This window comes from Ptychodera flava, unplaced genomic scaffold (genome assembly GCF_041260155.1).
Source record: "Ptychodera flava strain L36383 unplaced genomic scaffold, AS_Pfla_20210202 Scaffold_31__1_contigs__length_3010019_pilon, whole genome shotgun sequence".
NCBI lineage: Eukaryota > Metazoa > Hemichordata > Enteropneusta > Ptychoderidae > Ptychodera > Ptychodera flava.
The window spans coordinates 2456995-2483396 of NW_027248353.1; the positions used below are offsets into that span (position 1 = coordinate 2456995).

Consider the following 26402-nt stretch of genomic DNA (forward strand, 5'->3'; position numbering starts at 1 on the left):
CAAATCCTATCAGAAAGCACTTACTGTCATTGAAGGCGGAATTCCTTCAACACAGACTGATAGTTCATATATTTTACAGACATATTTGCGCAGCGATTGAAAGAACTAATTGCAAAAATAGACGATGTATATTTAATAAAAAATAATAAGATACCAATTTCAGTTATCTACATATATGTATTTCAAGTGAGATTGTTTTCTTTTGTACATGTACACACATATACAGCTATCATACATGCAGGCTGACATTCGTACGAACGCAAATAGATACATAGATACATAAATACAAATATATATAGATAGATACATACATACATACATACATACATACATACATACATACATACATACATACATACATACATACATACATACATACATACATACATACATACATACATACATACATACATACATACATACAACAAGCCGAATAAATCTGAATTGTAACATTCTGTTCTATTCGTCTGTACTATTTACGGTTTATGATGGATTTGTTCTCCCCGTTTGATTTCTCCGTATCGAACTCAGATGTGTCTTCAATGAGCTACTCATGCCGATAATTACTAATCCATTCATTGACCTTTACACAGAATTAGGGAAGAGAATGACAGTAAAGATGGGATAACTCTGTCGGTAACAGAATAGTTTTCATCTTAGAAATGTCAACATTTTGTCTCAGTGATGCTTTGATATTCCCAAATGCCTCAGTGCGGAAGTCTTCGATAAGAAATGAAAGACTAACTAAAGACTTCCATACTGGTTGGATGGTAACCTAAGTATTGGAACGAACCCATCGATCGTCAATCATAAAGGTACTCAAACTAAAGTCCGCCCAGGAAATAAGAAAGAAAGAAACAAAACCTGGTACGGTAAATGAGAGAACTGACTGTGAACACTGAAACATGTGAAATCAGCTGGCGTTTGTTAGCAGCTGTGAAATTCACAGACTGGAGATAACGCAGCCTTAAATAGACTGCATTCCTTTGTCTTTAGTTACCGTGAATGCGGTGAAATTGACACTGACCGTGATCAAGGAAGTAATTAACTTATGAAGTCTCGTTAAAAAGTTATTCGGGAGTTCAATGGACGAGGGCGTGTTTTGCAGGGCAATAGACCCCGTTATTTACCAAATGGAGGCCGTGATCGCGAGCTATTTATGGAACTTCCTGGAGAACCAAACTAGAACAGGATCGGTTTCGCGTTATCCGTGTCAACTTCCGTCGTATTAACGTTATTTACGTCACCCAGTAAACAATGGTATAAACAATCATATATTAGTGCTATAAGTGGATCAACAAATCATGGAGCTATATGCAGCGGGAGAAGTGAACCAGTACGATGGTACCACGGAAGATACAACAGCCGAAGACGAGCTGTAGCTCAAAAAGATGTAATTTATAAACAAGACTAATATATATATATATATATATATATATATAATATATATATAATATATATATATATATATATATTATAATATATATATATATATTCTGATGATTGCTTAGCGCATGAAACAGCCTGCAGAGTGACAACTACAAGCTCCTAGATTATCAGTATATATATATATATATATATAATATATATATATATATATATATTCTCATACTTTCGAAAGTGTATCGTGATTGTGTCTTGTTATGTTTTTGCATGGTACTTCATAAATATCATGGCTACCCATTCACGGGGACGGGAGGTTGTTTGTGTCATAAGATGGGATCGGATCTTTAGATAATCATGGATAAATATTATATACGACGCAATGAGGTCTATTCTTTCACTTTGTTTATCTTTCCGTGTTCCTCTTTCACAACAGCTGGCAATGTATGGAACGCGATAGCAATCAGCGTTATTGGTAGCGTATCATCACGTAAATGTCCCGAGCCGGCGATCAAGTAATTGATAAGCTTGGTCTCCAAAGAGGCGGAACCCGGCTCATAGCGATTAAGTTGTTCAGAAATCATAATGCTTTCATCGTAAGTCGTGTCTTGTATTAGTGTGGCGTGGTGTTCGGACATCCGCCGTTTATGGGCGATTAAGCTTAAACAAGGACGTTTCAAATGACCAACTTCCGTTGCCTTAGTAGTAATGGATCTAACATTCTGTTATGTTAAAATTTGTACATGAGATACAGGAATTGGCGCGCAACCTATATCTCCGTTTTGTTAATATCCCGCCAATCCGATTTCTCTGTGAACATCTCAACAGAACTGTTCCAACAATTGTCAACAAGTTCTCAACCTCATCGGCATAAACAAAAGTTCAACCGCGTACCAATTACTGTCGTCGTCGTTTTTATCTAAACAATCGTCGCTATCATCATCATCATCACCATCACCATCGTCATCATCGTCATCGTCGTCGTCGTCGTCGTCGTCGCCACCGCCGCGGTTATCATCAACAACATAAAAGCCCTCGCTTTTCATTTTAATACTACGGATAATAAGAGATGTGTTGTTATCGCATCCGGGGCGTTGTTTCAGTTATATTCTTCGCCATTCGTAAACAATATTTAATTGATGCGTTTTTGTTTTATGGTCGTGAGCATCGACTGTGTCGTTCCCACGGGACATGAGTAGCCGTGACGAAACTGGGAGCGTGGTCTCCGAATTTCAAACCGGCAGCACGTAAATAACAAGATTTGTCCTTTCGCATTAGCGGTTGAAATAACATGTATTTCGTAAGCTTATCGCAACCTAGCCCGGAAACTAATCCTTTCGTGAAAGGAGGCCGGCGTAATGCGAAAACTAAACTAATCTTTAAGTAGGAAAGCGCGATACCATTAAAATTGCCCCAACCATTTGCCGACAGCTCAACATGTCATTGCGTCATACAATGAACTGTCGTCTCCTGTGTTCATTTTTCAGCCGGAGACTTTGAAAGAGGGGTTACGACAACATGACGTCATATTCGTTAGTCACATGACGATGTCAGTTCTGATGACATCACCTGCACTGACATCTTTATAATTCATTTTATGCTATTTATTTATCGCAACTTTAACGGCCTTTCTACTTCATAAAAATAACGATATATTTTCTTTGCAGCGATACAAGCTGCTAATAAAATTGAATGTATATTTTACTGTTGATGTATGTCTTCGCTTCGCGGAGACCACGACCTTCTAATGCAGAAATTGTGTAAATTATTGCACTAATACAAAATGTAATTAGGAGCCAGGGATCAATCTCTTAGAGGTCAGTGACCTTTAGTCCTTAGACACAGTAATCAATTTCTGACGTCGGGGTCACGGAGGTCACTCGGAGAGAACACGGCCGTTATTCTCTGTTAAAAAATCACGTCGAGAGATTAATTTTAAAATTACGTCTTACGTGCATGAAATCTCACAATCGCTTGGCGCCATTATCCTTAAGATATATCCGCTTTATTGTGTGGTGTTTCTGCACTTCTGATTCCATTCATTGCACTTTTAAGAGGAAATTCATGGCTCTCTCTGTCTCTCTATCTCTGTCTCTCTGTCTCTGTCTCTGTCTCTATCTCTCTCTCTCTCTCTCTCTCTCTCTCTCTCTCTCTCTCTCTCCCCCTTTGCCTATCACCCGTCTTTGCTTGTATTTGTAAGTGCCACTTTAACCTCCGCTAATCTTGAGTTTCCAGTATCGTTCGCCGAATACCACGTGTATTATTTCCACTCACCAAAACCTCCTCTCTAAAACAAATCAAAACAGACACAAATGTAAAATGTATGTGGGCGCGTCGAATTTTCGCCGACTTTTATTGTTCCGCTTGAGGTGCGCCAAAATGTGAACAAAAACCTGAAAATCGGATAAGTAAGTGTATAGTACTTGTCAGTTATTGCAGGTGTTTTTTGTCATGACCATTACGTTTTCCAAAGAATTTCTTGAACATAAATTCATGTGCCTTGTACTCTAGACACTACGTTCGTTTCAGTCTTGCGCCCATTTCTCCGTTAACCCAGACTTCAGCGTCGTCGCTATAATGACTGGCAGTACATGTACGTAGTAATAATGACGTCTTACGCGAGCATAATGGCACGTAAATTTGATATCAGACAAGTCGTGGACCAGCGCTTCATTTTTTTGCTGAAGATATAATCGTTTAGACTCTACTCAAAAGTAGAGGCATAAACCCTCCATATTGCATAAAGATATGATATCCCCTTTGATCGGCGGAATCACGTATTTGACCTACGAATGATATGCAACAGTCGTATCCACTGAGTTTTTGAATGGGCTCCGATTTTCATTCAATCAGCGGTAAACACACAAGCCTGCTCACAAATTTTACGGTGCGTTATTTCACGATGCTGTCATTGATAAAGAAAGACGAGTTCTCTACGAGGAAAACGATAATAGTTTATGATCCGACACATGTCAACTTGAACTTATGCAAGCTGGCTTTTAAAATGACCAGTACTGATATCGATACTGCTCAGTTGACATCTGTAAATGCTTTACTGCCAAAACTGTCTTTCACAATCCACAGATTCGGGGCTGACTCGCAGCGTGTTTGCAAGATTATATCTGATTGGTCGATTGTCACTATTCACAGCCACTTAGGGAGTCTATTTGTATTGTTTTCATTATATTGGTAAGATTCAGCCACCCAATTGGATAACAGCTTCGAAATCGCTGCGAGTCGCCCCCAGATTCGACCACTTAGAGACATGTTTCCGCTACCAATTATTCCTTGATTGACGCAGCCTGACTGCTAACAGCTTATAAGTCGGTCTGAAAATTCGTCACACATTTGTACCCTATCATTATGTAAATATCCTCATCCAGGACAGGATGAGATAGCCAAGGCTGTGCTTGATTCATTACTTTTGATATGAAAACCATCTCACAATTTTTCCCGAGTTAAATGAGTTCACTCACACCATGTCAACTGCACCTTCTCAGTAAACACAAAGTCAATTTTTCAAAACAGTCAGAAAACAAAACCCTGGATTTTGCCCAGGTTGCAAACGTTCGGTCGCGCAGACGACAATTTGTTTCCGCGCGCCATTTTGGTTCTTTGAACAGACGTGCACTCTAGGTTTGTTGATAGTGTATATTTCATACATTCAAGATATGGATTCTCACATGTGAAGTCATTCAGAGTTTGACCCGTGGGTCGGCAAACGCTGCAAAGATGCTCTCCCCAAAGTCTCGGATTTCAGGAATATTCACTGGAACTTATTAAGAGATAGTTCACTCGTAAATTTGTCATTTTATTGGAACATTCTTGGCCCGAGGGGAGACTTGGGGCCAGCTTTTGAAAATACCAGAAAGCACAAGGGGTCCATTTTCAGCTAGGTAACACTGCTGTCATCAATGTCGAATATTTAATGCATCGAATTTTTCTGTACGGCGTTTGAAAAATGTCTTTGTTATAAGTGTAATTTTAATCGAAAAGGACACTTATTCATGCCGTAAGTGTATCGAAATTACTTTATATAAACTATTGATACAGAGAATATATTCGTCACTGACTGGTATGTTTAAATATTTTAATATTTGTTCTTAATCTCACTTTTGCAATCAACATGACTGTTTGCAAAATATTTGCAACTTGATGCATAGGGTTCAACACGGTGGTGGTTTTTTGTTGTTGACGTAGTGCCGAATAAAATTTAGTTATCAACAATGATAATTATCGGATACGAGACAAATAAACTGCAGGCTATCTTAACAACTTGAACACTCTTTTTGGAACGGTGTTTGCAGACAGACAAAAATCGAAAAATACACATCAAAAAGTATCGCAAATTTTGCCACAGACGGAATAATGAATCGGCAACTTAGACAAATGCAGTGACTAGATGATGCGATGACTATCAAGCATCACAAATCTTTGATTCACTTTCTCGATAAACATTATCGGATGAACCAACGACATGGAAATGGCCTGTTTATCAAATGTCGATTCGATTTTTGTCCCTTTTTGTAAATACCTTGCGAAAAATTCGCGGCGAAAAATTCGCGTTTCTCTTGAAGACGCCCTGCTCAAATTAAGTGTAGCCTCGTAATTCTTTTAATTTTGAGCATGCACTGATCATCTAACTTCATAAGATTTGCAGGATATACAGCTCAAGACGGAGCGACTACCTCAGTGGACCGTCTCGACCACGCCTCCTATGGTGTGACAGTTTAGTTTAGTTTCCAATTATCGCTGGACTGAAAGACAATGTGATTTTCTTTTCATAACATGAGTCACGGATATGGCATCCATTCGACGACACCAAGAAAAATAACACAAATATAGCTAATTTATTGGATAGCAAGTACATAGCACACATTTGACAGTTTTCATGCACGGAGACGAAGGGGCAAAACAATAAATGGAAGGGCGTCAGTGACATCTGTTAAAAGATAAGACAAGATATCTTTTAAGAACAGGCTAACTGCTGGGGATTTCGTGAAAGAATTTCACTGTACTTGTATGTATGTATGTATGTATGTATGTATGTATGTATGTATGTATGTATGTATGTATGTATGTATGTATGTATGTATGTATGTATGTATGTATGTATGTATGTATGTATGTATGTATGTATGTATGTATGTATGTATCACTCTAGCGATCTATCCATCTATCTACCTAATTTATAAAATCTTAATATTCATGAATGTATGCGGTGGGTACCAGGTGTTTTCCCGACATAGAAATCTCATTCCATCAATTTATAGAAAAACGGCCGTCTTCTTTTATCTAAGGAAGTCATTTCCCTTGACTCTATGTTGCAGGTGCATAAAGTTGTCTACAGAAAGGTGATATATTAAAATGTATATAAGAAAGATCCATTGAAGCATGAACAAGCTCGAATATTTATTATTATTGAACCGGAAGCGATCTTTTGTGACAGCGATGTGTTGCACGGCAGATCTCAGACACGTGTTACCAAAGACATTGATCTGTGCCCCCTATTGATATTGACATTTTTTCACGGGGACTGACAGCCACTCAATGTCCCCAACTTCAAGAGAACTCATTTGCCTCCGTGGGAGAATGGCACGTTTCGCAGATTTCCAGCAATTCTCGCTGGAATGTCGTTCTCGGCGTGAATGCGTGATTCAGCCTTGGAGCTGTCCAGTTATGTTTATCTAGGATGTTTACGCCGTCAGCGATATTATGAACCACGCAGGGCGATAAGTTCTGATGTTGTCGTAGAGGAAGACAAGAACAGGGATGGGGTGTTGATAGTGAATATGAGATAGGCTTGCAGACAGGCGAGAACGGGCAATATCGGTTTGCAGACAATTCACAGACTCTCATACAGACAGACAGACAGACAGACAGACAGACAGACAGACAGACAGACAGATAGAGAGAGAGAGAGAGAGAGAGAGAGAGAGAGAGAGAGAGAGAGAGAGAGAGAGAGAGAGAGAGAGAGAGTCCGGACAATATATAAAGTAACAGACAATTCAACATGACTGTATAATTCTCATGTAAGTAGAGATGCCAGACAGACAGACAGACAGACAGACAGATACGAGTAAATAGCGAAACAGTGATAGACACGGAACAGAAACACAGAAGGAAAAGCCGAATGAATTTTGTTTTAGCTTTGCTTCTAAAAAGTGTAGATGAAAAATTTGAAAACTACCGCGCGATCGAGTCGAGTTTAATATCTGTTCTGGCGGCAAAAATCAGGGAATTAATCGTCGACACAGTAATAGTCCGAGACAAGGCTTGAAAAGACAGTTAAGTAAGCTTAAGTTAAGGAGCTTTGCACAGAAGGCTTCGCATATGCAGACGCAGCCTTTTAGAGAGATGATGTCTAAGACTCACACAGCCTATGGTGTAGACTTATTGCCCAAGAGCGCTGGCTGAGTGCTGTGCTGAAGTCAATGGGTTTATGCATTGGCCCTAGAGTCTATGGTGTGAGTATTATGAATTCTGGTCACGCACTGTTTTCATATGAAGTTGCCTGCGACGTGCAAGAAACGCTAATTCCCCACGAAATCCTTTTACAGTCGGTTTTCCCATTTCCATCCCAGCACCCGTCCTATCTCAAATCACCTGTTCTGGTTAATTAAATCCCCGTGACCGCTAGATTTATCTGTTTGGCATGAAATTGGAAACAAAGTATTTAAAGACACCTAAGTTGTGTTATAAGAAACAGTCAAACGTCCGTGACGTAGGTGGGAACTTAACACAAGTTGATTGGCTGCCACTCTCAAAGGATAGAACTAATCCGATGACGGCATCAAGTTGGATTTGCGGATTTTTGAACTGATAGCGTTTTGCAGAGAAGCTGTGGTACGTGTATAATTTCTAGTCGCAAAACACGTAGTTGGTTTTCCCCTTGGTGGGATTTCCCCAACACCATTTATTAAAGCTTTTTCAAAGATTGTGAACAGAGAGAGAGAGAGAGAGAGAGAGAGAGAGAGAGAGAGAGAGAGAGAGAGAGAGAGATGGGCACGAACGACCCGATTACTAGACCGCCAATAGCTAATACCTATGGATTCGATTTATACGCAGCAGTATCTAATCATTCGACCGACTTCCCTTTTTATATCTATGTATCTATCGATCAATCTGTCTATAGCTATGTCTCTATCGAGCTACCTTCTTAACTATCTATCTATCTATCTATCTATCTATCTATCTATCTATCTATCTGTCTGTCTGTCTATCTGTCTGTCTCTCCATCCATCTATCTATCTATCTATCTATCTATCTATCTGTCTGTCTGTCTGTCTGTTTATTTGTCTGCTTGTCTGTCTGTCTGTCTGTCTGTCTGTCTGTCTGTCTGTCTGTCTGTCTGTCTATCTATCGGTTCGTCCACCTGTCTGGCATCCTTTCATTCACATGTCCAGGTATTACAACGAAAATCGAAGACCCATAATCCTTCACTGTCATGCTTTTGTCAAACACAATCCTATGAATAAATGTTGGTCGATCTTGAGTACACGGACTTACTTTTATTCGTACTTTCAGCGGTACCCTTCGACGGGTTTACATGATTAGACAATTGGTAATAATATTCAAAAATTCTACGGCAAGCAAAATGTTGCAGTAGCTGTTGTGAAGGAGACCGACATTATCCCTTTACGGTCAGTATACCTTCACGATCAAATAAATATGTACTACATCGGTGTTTGAATGTCTCTTCTACAGTGGGTGCCTTTACTCACTGAACCATTTTGAATTATCATTGAAGCGAGCGCTTGGCATAGATGGCATACGTTTTTGGGCCAATATATATGCTAGCCGAGAATATTTGTCATTTTCCAGATACCGCGTAATCGTGCGATTGTCAGTGACGGCGCCATGGCCGACTGGAATTTCGATCAAAGCTAGATGGAAAATGTAAAGGCAAGGTGCACATAGTTATGGGTTAATGAGCCATCAGTTATATTTGGCAGAATATATCACCTCGTCTCATCGCTTCTTGAATGGGTTTTGCTATGGTACACATTGGAAAGGTCAAAGTTCGCTTGAAATTACTTCCCAGACATATTTTCCAGACGATACTTGCGATTGAAATTTTTCCGCGCGCCAAAAAGGATGTTGGTTAGTTTTGTCAAGGTTTGTTGGATTCCCATCCATCTTGTATTCAGATAAACCACTTCTTCAAGATGTTCGCCTCCTTCCTGTACAGAGAATATCGAATCAGACATCGATGAGAGTATGTGTAGTACTTTAGACTGTATGCTTTCTGTTCAAGGGAAATGTATTATTATATTCATATGGCGACACGAAAGGTAGTTCCACCAAAAGGCGTCTTCTTAGTGAAGAAAATTGTACGACGCAAATAGCATTCCACAATAGACACTAATGCATTTCATGTGTATGGTGATCGTAACGCAACTTATAAGCATTATAGTATATGACACGGAGCATTGAGTTTTATTATTATGTACATTTATGCAAATTATAATTGCATGTGCCAGTTTCAGGGCAATTTTTCTCTAGCTGAGAGCTCGCGCGTGTTACAACCGTGCTATATCGCGAATATAGCACGGTTCTTTTCATGTCTCGACCAATCAGAACCGCAATCTGAACCGCACGCACGGTGACATCCAAGTTTTATTTTTCGCAGTGAGATTGTCCTTACCAGCCATAATGATTTAACGACCTTGGTACCAATTTCCCTAGAAGCATTTTTATTATTTCAATCACGGTTGAACGTGGTAATTACACTTGCCACGACCACTGATTTACTATCACCGCTTGCAGAATGAAATTGTTGTGGGCGCACCCCTCTTTACGTCCGTCAAGGTCCAGTGACGGTGATACGCATTGAGTGGTGTCACTCGCACAGTGACGTACAGTTCAGTCTGTCTCTTCGCGTTCATTCATCATTGAACATTATTGTGAAAAGATGATTTTCCTGCGAGCAGGCCCTTTACCTCGTCATTCACTTAACGTGACAGACTGCGTTATTCGATCGAGGCAAGGTTTTATTTTGTATTCCCGGCGCAAAATGCAACTCAGAAATTATCAGCGCCCAACAATTCAATCACATGTGGCTAAGTAGATAGCACTGATGTAATGTTTCAGGAATGAACCTGAGTGGCGAAACACCGCATTAACAATCAAGTCTTGTTCACGATTTGTAATCGAGTCTGACATAATCTATGGCACGGAGAAAAACGTCGACGGGGTCGATATAGTTCTTGTCTAATAAAGCGCCACCTTCATTGTCTTCACTCCTTGAAACACAAATCGCATGCACTTAAATTAATGACGCGTCGAGTGTTTTCCATCAAATATGGATTCAATTTTAGGGGCTTTATACAATAAGCCACACCAAGCGACGATATACCACGAGATTTTGACCAGTTCACGACATATATATGCACGAGCGACAGCGAGGGCATAATATGGTGTGAACTGGTCAAAACCGAGTGGTATACACATTGCTGAAGTGGTTTATTCCTATTATATCATAACAGTATATTGAAATTCTGGTGAGAAAAGTTAAAAAAGGAAATTCCCGAGCTGAGAGCTCGCGCGCCTTACAACCGTGCTATATCGCGAATATAGCACGTTTATTTTCACGTCTCGACCAATCAGATCGCAGTATTTGCGCCATCAATATACTGGTATAAGACGTAATACATGATATATTACACACTTCAGTTAGTGCTGCTGATCGGTGTCTAAGAGTACAATATCGTTGATCTTCTCTAGTTCAGCAAGTAAGATTGTCTACCACTATAAATTGTGTCCTTTTAAGTGTGTGTTTTATTGTCAGTGTTTTATGTCTCAACACACTTGTTGGTACCAATAATTGACATTTATCTTTACCATGGACACATGTATGCGCCGAGTCAGCTGTTAATTTACAGCGAGGTCATCAACTGCGCATCGGCACGTGTTGACCGTCGCAAAATCCTGAATAAACATGTCAAAAACTCTACAAAGAATTGGACATTGGACGCTTCAAGCTTGATCAATATTTACTTTATTCTAACAAATACTGGATATTTTCAGTCTTTTGATACATTCTGAATTCTCACGTGCACCATGAAAGCGTTAAGATGACAAAACAAACCGGCGATGTGGTAGTGTTGGAGATGCCATACAAGCCATATATTTTCCCATTCTACAAGCATCTGGCGATACCCTGAGACTAAATGCCTACCCCACCTAAACTATTCTATCGAAATCTTCTCCGCACGCAGCACACTCACGTTTAGCGGCCGTGTGGCTGTGATACCTAGACGAAGGGGACAGATGATGTTGTTGACATTGACCGTTAGCCTTGACAGATTTGAATCGCTGAAAAGATAAATTTGATGTGCTCGGTCGCCAGGAAGTCATTGTAAAGCGACGTGCCACATTTTGACGCCTTACAAAACGACCGATGTGTCGAAGTGGCATATCCTGACAGTCAGGGACGGATATGACAAATTGTAGAGTGATGACCAACAATGTCATATACAACCTTAGACGTTTTGTCAGCTAATTATAATAGTACAGTTTGCAAAGTCTGTTTCTCAAAAACCAAACAAATGCACACATCGGTTATATCAGAGTAGTTTTGTTGGCACTTATTTATCGTTGGATTTTGCAGTGTTTCATGCATACATACATACATACATACATACATACATACATACATACATACATACATACATACATACATACATACATACATACATACATACATACATACATACATACACACACACACACACACACATACATACATACATACATACATACATACATACATACATACATACATACATACATACATACATACATACATACATACATACATACATATTTGCGTGTATATGGTGGAGAATTTAGGTATGTTAAATAATTATGTTGTTGCTGTTTGTTCTGTTATAGGCTGTACGTCATCTGAGTCTGCGCAAGCTTTGTTTGATTACTTGCTGCTCAACTATGACACGAGAATTCGTCCAGTCGAGAAGACAAACGGTACTCTGATTGTGAATCTTGGTTTGTCCATATCACAGCTTATCGACATTGTAAGTATTTCTGAATTTGATTTGACCTTTGATTGGCCAATTGGCGTAGTCACGTGCTAGCAACACATGGTTTCAGTGTGGGTTAAAAAAGACGCGCGTTACGGTGCTTACAAAGTCAGTACACCAAACAAAAAACCCATAAAAACAAAACAAAAAAACAGTCTACGTGCAAACCAACCCATATACGTATGCGCAAATACACGTATTCGTACACGTGGTTTGTTTATACCGTGGTCCATTCAAATTCCGAGTATGACCTATTGGTTAACATTCTAGGGAAGCATTGTTTGAATACAATGGTTTCGCCAGGGTGATTGAGGGCCTGGATAGGTGCTGGTCATGTGACTGGAACGGACGGCATATCAACAGACGTAGTGAGTCTGAATGAAAGATGAAAACGCAAGCCTTTCTTTGGCAACTCCCACCATATTTGTCTTTCAAAGGCAGAAGTACCATTACTATAGGTACCCTATAACCTCAAAGGCGAGGGGAATATAACTACGAGGCAAGTCACCAGATCTCTGGTACTTTCAACCTGAAAACTGTACGAAAAGGCTGAGGGAAAAGACTGGTCTAAGAGAAACAAACTCGCGCAAATTATCAATTTAGGCTTTGTGCTGGAGAGTCCGAAAAATCTAGTCAGACACAATATTGCAGGAATGTCTCCTTTTCTGCTTACGTGAACAGACAAGTGCCACAAGGGCGTATCGGTGAGTGTGACGAAAATGTTAAAGATAACTCCTTTTGATTGATGGAGACTTTAAAGCCATCCTGATAATTGTGATAATTGCACGTTTGACAGCATGAATCTCTCAACGCTTTCGCTGTCAAATAGACTTTTAAAAAATCGTCATCGGCCGACAACGGATCGCAGTTAATGGATTTCGTATGACCTTTCAGCTGCACCCTCGTAGAAGTTAAAACGGGAGAGGTCATATTTCCATGACCTCGTCGCGAATTTATCTAACTCTATACATGATGACATCGGTATTAATCGATAAAATTCCCCACTTTAACGAAAGAACGAGATTAAGAAATACATTACTTTTGATTATAACAGTTTCACCACGCATGCAGCATTGTGGAGGCGGGGGGAGTGGCGTCATCTTTGCGACTTGAGGCTTTCTTGTCTTACAACATTCATTAACAAGTAGTCCGTAATATTATTTCGAAGGTTGTGTTGTTATGACCATCACTGTAACAAGGACAACATTGTATATCTAAATATTGTTCTCCAGATCCCTGTATTAAATACACTCTATAATATGAAATTCAGTAAATCCTGTAGATCGGATTCGAACTAACAGCGTACGGCACCAAGTCACCTAGCGAAGGCACCACAGTCAAAACCGTGTCTCCCACTTTGTTCCACTTCCAAATCAAAGGCATCCTTTTCAACTGACCAGTTCAGCCTGTACGGATGTATTGCTCAAAATAATTGGTGACGGCTCGACTAGATTGAAGTCCGGAATAGAATTCATTTGTCAAACAGTAACATTGTTTATTGTACACCATTGTATAACATTTTTTATTATACACAAAGCAATGTGTTTTGAAGGTTGTATGTCACTTCTATTGTAGTGAGAACACGAAAAAGATGTACTTTGCGCAAAGGAAATAAAACGTTTGATGATCATAGAAAACATTATCCCACGATAGAGATACTTTCTCTTAAATGCAAGTTCTGCCACATACTCGTTTAAATTTGTTATACCGAGACAATCAAGTTTAGAAATTTTGAACTAGACAACCTACACCATCACTGAGGAAAGTCCCTGGAAACTATAGCCTAACATGCTCAATCTCAAATACATCTTTTTGAAGGAAATCACACAAAAATAATGGTTGTAAAATTATCGGCCAGAATGGATTATTGTCTCCTTACGCCGCCTTCACTGGACACTGTATAAGCCGTAAAAGGCAATCGGAGACTTAGGTTTTAATACCTTATTTCCATTGAGTCATAATTTAACGAGTAATGTCGTCCAGTATTGATTCATAATGCATTAAATAAGATTAATCTTTATAAGCGTGCCATGTCACGTGTCAATCACTTCTTGATGGTGGCGCGGCAACTTTGCGATGATTGATGGCGAGGCGAGTTCCGGCAGCTACGTACATACATTCGTCGTACGCCCATTTGTACGCCGGTGAACGACGATAATTGGCACCTAATGACCAAACCTCGATGTAGTAGTATTCATTTATGCGGAGATTGTTAATGAGTGTTGTTGAATTATGTAAATGTAGCGATAGTGACTAATACCCACTTCAGAATATCATACATTATAAAATGCGCACCGGCACCCCGTTTCACCCGAGAGATTTATGTTTTTTTACACATATATATGTGCCTTTTGTTAGGTGTATCCGAAGTTCTCAAACTTTTTCCGCCCAGCAGCGTACACTGTAGCTGATTATCGTCTGAGAGGTTTACCTCTTTGTTCATGAATTTTATTGATGAAAATAAGTTTCAAAGAAATCACGGGTATACACCGTTGAGCTGATCGTATCAGTATACCATAACTAGCCTGGTATTACACCTAATTTGACGTACACGGTTGCTGTTTCCATTCCCGCCATGTTGGAAATTAATCCGCACATCAAATACCTCCGCATGTTATACGTACTCCCTGCAAAGTCGTGGAACGCAGGCAGCATAAGAAAATAGACTCTATCACACTAATGTGAAGATGTTTACACCTAAAACTATCAACAATAAATATTACCAATAATTGGAAGGTCAAACTTGAACCCTACAATAAATTAGCCCCCTGACAGAATATAGTCCGGAGGGGGCACTTACACCCGATTTGGGTACACTGAGGTGTACCTTGAATAGTTACAAATAAACCTAACACAGACTCTACAATTTCCATAAATAAGAGATCAAAAGTCTTAATTTTGGCCCAGATACTGTCGTTAAAAAACTCTGCATGATCTTCAACATGTCAAAATTGTGCTTCATACAAAACAAGCGTCTGACGTATTACTCGTCGATACAAAATCAAGCTTGAGGCAAAACAGGGTTCTAACATCTCCATTTCTAATATGTCAAACTTCAAGTCTACCTGGGGCATAAAGCGGGGGGGGCTCCAAACCGCAATACATAGGTGTATACCCTTCCTAAAGCAGTGCGCCCTCGATGGATAATATACCTCATATTTTTCGCGTGCAAACATTGTGCAAGGTCTGAAACAGGTTGACATTTCCCGGGATGTTAAACATTCGGAATCAACGCGGAGGGATTGTGTGATGTAATGTTTGGAACTATGAGTGATTAGCTCATTTATGAATAGCTTTAACTGCAGTAACAAATATCTCACGCCATCAAACAGAACGAACTTAATGTGATTAATTCATCGAATACCGCGGGATTTCAACAGCTGTAGGCGAAAAATAAATTGAATAATGTGGAAGGTGCTGTTCGAAATTGCCCACAATATTATTTTATAGTTTCGAAGCAAGTGTTAAAATATGCATTTGCATCAAAATTTATGGCAAAAGCGTTGAAAGGGTAACCGTGGCCGACTCATATTCCTGGCTCTTAAATATTTTACGTCAACATTGATGAATGTGGCCACCATTGTGATAAGTTGTCGTGAATAATCTTTGGATTATAAAACAAATCCACAGAAAACAACGCTGAGACATCACTATATATAAGCGCATAGCAGATCTCATCTTCGTGTTTTCTAAAGCAAAGAATGGTAGATCATTATCAATTTGTACATTATAATCTTAGTAATGTGAAGCTTGTCATCTTGGATAACATCTTGTAAAATCTCATTTCTCGAGAACACTTTACCTGAAACACCTCTTGATAAAGAGAGAGAGAGAGAGAGAGAGAGAGAGAGAGAGAGAGAGAGAGAGAGAGAGAGAGGGAGAGGGAGAGGGAGGGAGGGAGTCGACCGTGACAGTAGGGGTGCCGATGCCTTACTGGTACCGTCCTTCATGGCTAATCCATTAAGCATTAACTCTTTCAAGAGATCTCTTCTGTGACATGGATGAACAAATGGACTCTCTCAGAAGAGCGAGCAGTGTCATCCCGAGTCGCTGGTCATGAGCAAATAGACCCCCTCAAAAAAAAAATGAAAATAAAAATAAAAACAAACAAAAGAAATGAAGACATCGCGGAACCTATAAAAACATGTTTTTACATCACTGCGAAGAAGCCCCGAGATTGAGTTGAAATACATCCGCATTCATTGTTTGAGCAGTGTATTGTCCGTGAAATGAAAAAAACAACGCGACAAATACGCATGTAAAGTTAATGACACGTGCCATGTTTTATAGCCTAGTTTAATACGGACTTGAAACAGGGTCATTGTAAATAATCTATGGGTTACGTAGGCGTGGGATCACTGTGGCACAACGCCCTCTTGTAAAGTCTGACTTTTCAATGAAAGAACAGTCGCCTAAGGTCTGGTTTTGTAAAAAAAATGGACACTCAACAGTAATGGATTTTAAATCAAGCAAAGTCGATTATCTGAAACACTCGGCGATATTACGGTGATTTGATAATACACTAAACGTTAGCTTCATCGTAAATTGATTTATGTCGATGAACGGCGCCCTCAGCCGTCTTCCCACTTGCTATAATAGTTAGCTCGGGTATTTTGTTTGAAACTGCCAGACTATCGAAGAGTTACACGTTTCTTTGAATTCGAGTTTTAGGGAAATCTAACTACGTGTAAAATACAGGCTGTCATTGTTATCAGTGGGATTCTAGTCCGGATCAGAATTGACTTGTTACAAAATAAAGACAAATATCATAGACAAGTTCCTGTGATGGAGTTTGATAAAATCTCGTTATAATGAATATGTATTCTCAGTTTGTTTAATCATCTAATTGTTTCTATTGTACTTTCTATTCCAGGATGAAACGAATCAAGTCATGATAAGCAGTGTCTGGCTGAAGCAAGTAAGTCACAGTGCTATAAATAGTTGATTGATTGATTGATTGATTGATTGATTGATTGATTGATTGATTGATTGATTGATTGATTGATTGATTGATTGATTGATTGATTGATTGATTTCGAGTCAAGAGAAAACGAATGTTGCATGATTTTCGAAACTGAAACAGATAAAATGTAACCGTTTTCGCACTCAGTTCTTCTAGCTTTTGGTTAACAAATTCTTTTCTAGACTCCCTTGAAATTGTCTCGGTCAAGGTCTCTGCTCGCAAATAACACCCGCGAACTTGACCATGGCATGCTTGTCAGACAGCATTGACCTGGAGTGGCCCGAGGCAGCTGTGGCGAGTGGAGCAGATTTGTGTGCCGAAAACTTAATGTTTTTAATGTGTGCGATGTACTGAACCGAATATCTCGACCCGATAGTGCCAGTCATTGTCCGCTACACCATGTACATGACAGCGTAGTTTAAACTGGTTAAATGTTTTAACATGATTGCATCATCAGAAACTTGTGCAGAACATGTATTTTCCATGATATAGTTTGAAAATGACTACTCCGTGTTTTCGCTGTTATATTCGCCAGAGTAAGTCAATAATTTCTAACGATGCTCCTGCGATAAAAAATTATTTCGGGAGAAAATATGTTTGGCTGAAAGTGGCCATGTACTTCTGTAGTAACTGACAAAGAATCAAAACACAGCTTTAAAGCGATCATTTGAGGCTTCTGTGTAAAGTCATAAACCCAAAGAATGCTCTCTCGTTTCTGCCAATGTGGCAATATAATGTCCAACGTCATTTCATGACCCTGCGACTGTCATTCTGTCTTTTTTTACAGTCAATGGATGGTCTGGGCAAACATAACTGCATGTGTCGAGCGAAATTGTTGTTCTTTAAAATGTGCGGAAACAATTCCCAGCACATTTTTTTACGAACTCCTATCACAGCATTGCCCGAATTCCGGAGACCTTCAGCTGTTGCCCTCCCTGCATTAAATGCTGCGTTATAACCCTTTGATTGTCAGCGCGACTGTGCGGGGATAAATATTCCAAGATGGCAGAATAGTTTAAGGATTACATAGTTTGTTCAGGGAGTGTATGTGTGTGTGGCAGACCCCGGAGGAGACGTGACTTCGTTTTTCATTGCCTAAATCGATTTGCCTTCTGCGTGTCCGTGAACTGACGCGACCAGTTCAAGCGATTAGACACAGGAGGCGCCAAATAACGAAACTTGCCCGCCGAAATAATTACTTAGTCCGTAACTTTTCTATTTAATGCTTGACTTCCGTTTTCGGGTCAATGCACCTTGCATATATTTTGCTTTCAACCGTCGACACGTTGACACACTATCATGTTTGGCACACTATTATCACGTATTGTTCACATTATGGAAGATACAAACGTCGAATTGTAAATATTGTTTGCGGTGCAGCCTCTTATTAAAGGGTCAACCACTTTCTCTATTTTTTCATCGCCACAGAAGGCGCTGTCATATATCACAGGTTCGTGGAGTTGCCGTGTAGTATACATAGAGAGAAGGGGAGTTGCCGTGTAGTCTTCTCTCTATGTATACTATACGGCAACTCCACGCACCTGTGTCATATTGAGTCGTGTGATTGCGGTCGCAGATCACTTTGCATTTCGACATTATCTCTTTCATATGTAATCAGTAATGCTCTTTTGAATTTTGAAACGTTTACCAATTTGCATATTAGGATGCGTTGAACTTTAATAAGACTACTTACACTGTTTGTCCCCCCCCCACGATTTTGTTTTTATAACGATTATCAATTGCTATAATATCAGATATTGTGGCAGTGCAACAGACGGGCTCAGAAAAATAACGTAACGCCCACATTGTGACTATGGAGATGTCAGTTAACGACTATCTCGAACTTTGAACTTCATCGGTACCAAACTTTTAATAGTTTTTAGCAAGAACTATCAGTTGCCATGATCATATGAAGTTGTCTCGTATTCACAATTATTTTCATTGTTACATTCTGCAGTCATGGAACGACTATAGACTTCGTTGGAATCCAAAACAATTTGACGGCATTGAAATGTTGAATATACCGGTCGGGTCGCTATGGAAACCGGACATCACCCTTTACAACACGTAAGTTGACATCGTTACATGTAAGATGGACGGTCATTGGCCCAGCAACGTTACGTTAAAGAATTTATTGTGAATTAAAAAGGAGATGAAATTACGAAAAACATTGGAACGATGACAATTTTAGCTTCGAGGAAATTGCTATTGAATTGGAGCATTTTTGTTATGTATGGATAATCGTTCTTAGCTCACGCTATGGATTTCAATGTATGTATTATGTATGTATGTATGTATGTATGTATGTATGTATGTATGTATGTATGTGTACCATTGGTAGGTAGGTAAGGATTGGTGTCATTGCTGTACGTAACCGTTTCTATCATGGTTTTGCTACCAACCATACGTACGTCTGAGCTGACAAAATTTTCTTTCGTTACTTTTCACAGAGCTGACGGCGAGTACGATGTACTAGTCGCCAACAGCGCTGTGGTGTTGTACGATGGCACTGTCAAGTGGTCACCCCCGGCCGTTTACAACTCCGTCTGCCGAATAGAGAGCAAGGATTTTCCCTTCGACGAGCAGAAGTGCATCATGAAGTTCGGTTCGTGGACGTACAACGCAGACTTCTTGGATCTAGAACCCATGTATCACCAGGTAGACCAGGCTGATTACTGGGAGAACGGCGAGTGGGAGATCGTCGAGACCCCCGTCACACGGAACGTCATCCGCTACATTTGTTGCGACGACAGATACGTCGACATCACGTTCACTTTCGTCCTGCACCGCAACCCACTGTTTTACATAATCACGCTGGTAGTCCCGTGTCTTCTCATCTCGTTCTCCACGTTGCTGGTGTTCTACCTGCCGACCGACGCCCAGGAGAGAATCACGCTCAGTATTTCGATCCTTATCGCCGTCACTGTGTTTCTATTGCTCATACCGGCTCTCCTGCCGCCGACCTCCGACCACGTGCCGCTGGTCGGGCGATACATCTTGTTCACGTTTTTCATGAGCACTTTCTCAATTCTCGGGACCGTTCTCGTGATCCACGTGCACTACCGCACGGCAGACACTCACGTGATGCCCAACTGGATGCGCACTGTGTTCATCATCTACCTCCCGCGCATCATGAGACTCGAGCGTCCCTCCAGCAAGAAGGACTACGAGAACCACCTGAGAGAAAGGAGGCGACACCAGCTCAGAAAAGGCTACAGCCCCAGCAGTCAAATCTGGACCAATTATTCCAATGGTAAAATTTACCACACCAAAAAACTGAGCAAGCAGGCCGCCAGGTTCGTCATTGAGGCGGTGAGCCCCTCCCTCTTGGAGGAAATCGAAGGGAGGGAAAGGGGAGACGACGAAACGTCGAGTTACTGTTCGTCCGGAGGGATGGACCCCAGCGTCCTGACGCATGCGCAGTTACGTGTCATTGATTGTATTCATTTCATCGTCAGCAGTCTGAAAGAGGAAGACCAACAGGAGCAAGTAAGTCTGATATTGCATTCAAGCAGTTTACCCTTTCGAAGTTGAAAGTCTTAAACTTTTTTCTGAAAATTTCGCTCAGGAAACTTTAAACCATTTCCTTCCGAAACCAAGAATAAAATTCAGGGAGTCAAGTAAAAAATTGTGGTACTAGAGAAACAACTTATAGATAACCTAACTACCGACACTTGAAACTCAAAATGGCCACCATCTATCTCGATATTCACAAATATAAGCTGGAGAAAACTTATTTAGTCCATAAGTTTCGAAATTAGTTTCAAAAAGTGGTTGACCAAAACATATTACAAAGCTTGACAGTTCGAGTGTCTGTTCTCAGGGCACATTCTCCCGGAGAGTAGAAATCACTTCAGAGACAGCTTTTCAGACAACACTGAACATGATTGTGACTAATTCGGGATAATTTTATAGTGAAGTAATGTCGATTTAATCTACACATGTTATCGCATCTGCTTTTCTTTTTAAGTTACACACTTGTTTTTATGAGTAATTTGTAATATTGCAACATTCAGCTGTACGGCACCCAACACTTTTGAGAAATTTAAAGAATATGAAAATCCAATTATCCCAAAGTAGTTCCAACCGTGTTATTGTCTGATGTCAAATTTTGATATCAAATTCTTACAATACTTTTCTGGTCTACGGGTTGTACGGACTCTTTTGAAGCTGATAATGAACTTTTGTTAGTCTTGTTTTCCATGAATATATAAAATTCGTTTTTCCTTCGAAGAGTTATGATGTGGGATGTTGAAGGCATTTTGAATTTCAAATATCGGTAAATTGTTGATAATTTCTGTCTTCAATTCCAAAATTTGAGCTGTGAATTCTGATTTTTATTGATGTTTATGAAAGAGAATGTTTTAAATTTTCCTTTAGGAGAAATTAAGCAAAGCATTTACATGTTAAGTTTCGAGATGCATACGATCTAAATTACACGATAAGAAGCACAAATATCATGTTTGCTGTCAGATTATCTCAGATTTCTGAAAAAAAGGTTCGTTTTACTGATATACTATGGCTGCCGTACACATGCCATTGACCAGCTCTGCCTCTACAGGTTCTGGTTCTGTATTATTTGTGATACAAGATGAACATAACTGTTTAGAAGATGTCACCGATCCACAAATCACGCCGTCTAAGTTTTTAAACATTGTGCATGTAGAAATGGATTGAGTTGAAATTGTAAGTTTGACGTAGTTTGACGTATGCTAGTTAGTACACAAACGACTTAAACATCTCTCTCTCTCTCTCTCTCTCTCTCTCTCTCTCTCTCTCTCTCCTCTCTCTCTCTCTCTCTCTCGTTATCACCACTTTTTAAAAATCTTTGTAGGTTTCAGATGATTGGAAGTTCGTTGCCTTGGTGATGGATCGCTTACTGCTGGCGATTTTCTTCTTCGTGAACGTGGTAATGACGGCGGTCACCTTTACGGCCCTTCGGTGTTCTGGGAAGACGAGACGTCCCACGTCACGCCGATTATCGAGAGACCAGTTGTGTTGGACGCCGTCGACTACCGCGGCATGTTCTCGTAGACTCTGTGTCGCTAACTTTGAAGACAGAGTTAAAGGGGATTATGTGTGGACATTGGTGAAATGTGTGAGCTCAGCTCAATGCTTGTAGTAACATGTCGGTTGGGAAGGGAAGAGCCTAGCTGTTGATGCTTTCGACGTCCTGGCCGTACCGGCTTCCGGTAGACTGTTTTAAAAATAGAGACGATGACGAACTTATCCCCTTACAGTCTTAGCAGACAACAATTAGGTCACTTTTGACATTTTCGCCATTCAATATTCCAAACGAAATATTAACATGTCCCCTCAACTTCGATCTTCTTTTCTAAGAAAGAAAACATAAATCTTGAAAACCCCACACATTGACAGTTCCTGACTGAATTCCTTGCTCATAGAAAGATAAATTCATGTAGTTTACCCTTCAAAACACTAAGTTACCGACTCAGTCTTATAACAATGGTTACTGCGTAAAAACTTTCCAATTCAGTTACTGTATCCAGAATAGTCATGGACGGCCAAGCTTTCAAGACAGTGCTGTCAAGTCACGTGATTGCAAATATGGAAAAAAGAGCACATAGACGAGTTTGTACATTGATTTATTCCTGGAATTGAATAATGTCGTTCGAAATTGTCGTTCAATGAAAAGGCAATGTGGAGTACCGCCCAGAGCTTAAGGCGTTCTTTCGTAGATGTAGTAAAACTAGTTAAAAATCTGTACGAATACAGATTAGAACTGAATTCAATTTTCAAACCCCAAAGAGTACAATTTCAGTTCGACCTGTTTTGAGGTCTGAAACGAGAATCCTAAATGTGTAACCATAATACTAATGCGTTCATGTGTGCAAAAGAAAATTTGACTCTCATTTTCATCGACTGCGTGGTATAATTATGCTGATTGTTTGAAAACAAGCTTTGACAAACAGACGTCTGCATCGCGATTCAAATTTGAAAACCTTAACAATATGAAATTTTATGTTCACCGTTTTCACCCAACCAAATACAGAAATTTACTCGATTTTAATTTATCGATAATTAATTCTATGTGTATACATATTACGTCTAACTTCAAAGATGTTGATTTCATTTACCTCGACCAATATTCAAAAGCGTACCATAAGAAGTGGGAATCAATGTTTCACCCAGCATTGGGTGATCAAGTCCACTGGGAAAATGTAACATTGCTGTTTTATCAATTTTCACTCTTGATAAATTGGATATATCCTTTCACAACTGAAGAGACATTGTAGAAACACTTATATAGCTTCTGTATATCCATTGAGCGACGACGAGGTCGCTTCGCGTGTTAATCATACTCCTCAAAGTTATTGCGCTCACATTCGGTGTTCCAGAGTGAGAACTGTACTGTGAGATTAACGTCACAGCGTGGCTGAAACCACTCCTTTTTGGCATTTATTAAATCTGGGGAGAAAAGGCAATTAATAGTTTCAAGAAACTTCATCGTACAAAGACATCGCACACATAAACTGTCTTCATATATAAGTCGGAGATCGAACTTAATTAAGAATAATCTCCTCGGCAAAATCATGAGCGCTTGATATGTTAGAAGACATGCGCATTGCGAAAAAATGCTGTTCACTTTCTGACTGCTGGGAATGCGACGAGCCGAGCTAAAATTGTAAAACGTTAAACAAATGATATTTCCGATCTTGCTTTCCTCAAGAAGGACTCAATGAATGAATTGAAGTTTGACTTAAAACGATGTTGTGCCTGTATTTAATGTTTTTTTTCTGGCGGGCTTCATTTGATATTTGAATACGACTGCGTGTATGCGACAATAATGTGTAAAATATAATATCGTCATAATTGTGTGTAATATGTATAATATTTTTTTAAGTTATGCTTTGATCAGAACCGTCTTCCGCGACAGTTTGAATTGTAAAAATAATATTAGAAATCAATGTGTATTCTGTTTATTAGCCCTTATTTATTCTGGTCACTAATTTTAATTTGTGTATTTCTGTACTTATTTTGTATCTGTAAATAAATCTCACTTTAATAACTCATTTATTCTTCTACCAAGGAGTTTATTCGACGTTCGAATTATAAAACAAAAAAAGATTTTCTTTAGTGTCGTGGAGCGCAAAGACATCTGGGTAGAAATTCCAACGAAGCATGTGCAAAAGTGGATAAATTACGTACTTCATCACTGTGCTAAAGTTTTTCACTGCGCATATACATACTACAAGTTGGGAAATGACCGGTCCTGGTGATAGAGGGCGCTCCGCTGGAGTGCAGTTGGATTATTGTCGCCCTTCTCGGACAAACAAAACCAATGACCTGAACTTGAATCATGTGAACTGACAAGGCGCCCATGGGCAAGGGCGTTCAAAGAACGAGCCATGGGATCTTGTCTGAACGGGAAAAATATCAAAACAACTTGTATTAGATGGAAAGCTCAGCCATGATGGAAGTGACTTAAAACATGTGAAATTAAAAAAGTAATTGTGGTCGGCTAATTTTTGGAAGATATTTGGCACTTATGACGCGCTGGCACCGATTGGTCGTGCCACTGTTCATAAATTGTTCTCGATGGTCACAACGCGCTACAGGGTAGTCGAGATACTAGAGATCTGGACCAACTAGTCGCAGTACTTTCAGCCCTACTGCGCAGACTCCACAACCGTTCTCCGAGAGCACTAGTAATATTTGCGCTCACGAAAGTCAAATAATTTTGCGTGAAATACAAGGATATTCATGACAGGCTATTTCTGACGATCGAGATGTAATTGTACTCACGGACTTGAACCAAGTCTATTCATTGGGAGACACGGGCTAAAACTAATATCGGTATAGCTGGGGCGCCAGTGTAGTTCGCGTCACCTGAAAATGTTCTGGCGAATGGTAGACAAGGCTTTCCCAATCATCCACGCTGTCCTTTGTGAGTTCACATTGACGTAAGCAGTGGATAAATCGATGAAGCATCTTTTTCTCTGCAGAGCACAATATTTCATCGATGGCATATCGCAAGACATGATATATAGCTACCGTTGGACATCACATCAGTATTTTTTCATTATTCTTAATATCGTAGAGAATTTTTTTTGCGGCAAATGATTTTCTTTTCAGAGAGCACCGATTTAATATTGATAGCGACGCAAGATTTTGTACGTCAAGGGATTTAGGGTTGCACTGTCCAACTTTTCTCAAGTCGTACGACCGCGTCGTAGAGTCTGACGAAATTTATTAACCAAATAAGCTCATCCAGACGCAAACATATTCTGTTTCTCCTCAAGAACGGTAGCTCTTCGTACTCTGCGCTGAATTGGGGCAGAGGGAGCTTGAAACTACAAAGCACAAACTCTACAATTTTTCAATCAGTTAGATAAGTGTACATTTTTGACAGAAGTCTGCCTATGTCACAATTCTCTACTTTCTGATACTCTGTGATGGTCGAATCGCGAAAGAATTAAAAATCGCAGGTGGGGGGGATGGGGTGGGGTTCAAAAGTCTACGTAAGGCGAAATAAAGAGAGTGGACGGTCGAAAGCCAGAATGTGTAAACCCCTTCCGAAGGGAGTATCAAAACGAGCTCTCTCCCCCCCCCCCCCCCCCGTTTTGTCCCAACAATTGGAAGGTTTCCGCCCGCCATTGCATCTGATTCAACAACATTCGATGGCAGGGGATTAGCTCGAAGACTAAACGGAATCTTCATCTCCGTCGATTTTTCAGAGCAAGTTGGATGGGGACCTTGCGAAATAAATCTCGAGAGACTGTCAGTACTTGTTTGGAGATGAATGCAGCAATGCTGTCTCGTGTTCTGTGAACGGGGCGGCAATGTGTGTAAATTGGGCGACGGGGTTTACTAGGTCACGGTGCGTGTACGTATTCACCCTAACTGTAAAGGGTCTTTGAGTCGTTTTGCAAAACACGTCTCCGCATAAATAACGCTTGGAACGTAATCATCGAATCCTGTATACGTAGCAACAGTCATTTTTGAGCCCTCTACTGTAACCCAGGGTTTGACAAATTGCGCCCCCACCGTTC

At 40.0% G+C, this 26402-nt stretch overlaps 1 protein-coding gene across 1 annotated transcript in view; it reads left to right on the forward strand.

The window, feature by feature from the left end:
• The window catches only part of LOC139127412 (neuronal acetylcholine receptor subunit alpha-3-like), a 40535-nt gene extending 16113 nt beyond the window's left edge, over nucleotides 1-24422 (forward strand). The window contains exons 2-6 of the mRNA XM_070693330.1: nucleotides 12280-12419; nucleotides 17299-17343; nucleotides 19346-19455; nucleotides 19839-20877; nucleotides 22223-24422. Of these exons, the coding sequence (XP_070549431.1) occupies nucleotides 12280-12419; nucleotides 17299-17343; nucleotides 19346-19455; nucleotides 19839-20877; nucleotides 22223-22510 (1622 nt within the window). The 3' untranslated portion in view covers nucleotides 22511-24422. The remainder of the gene's footprint in view (nucleotides 1-12279; nucleotides 12420-17298; nucleotides 17344-19345; nucleotides 19456-19838; nucleotides 20878-22222) is intronic.
• The last annotated feature ends 1980 nt before the right edge of the window (nucleotides 24423-26402 follow it).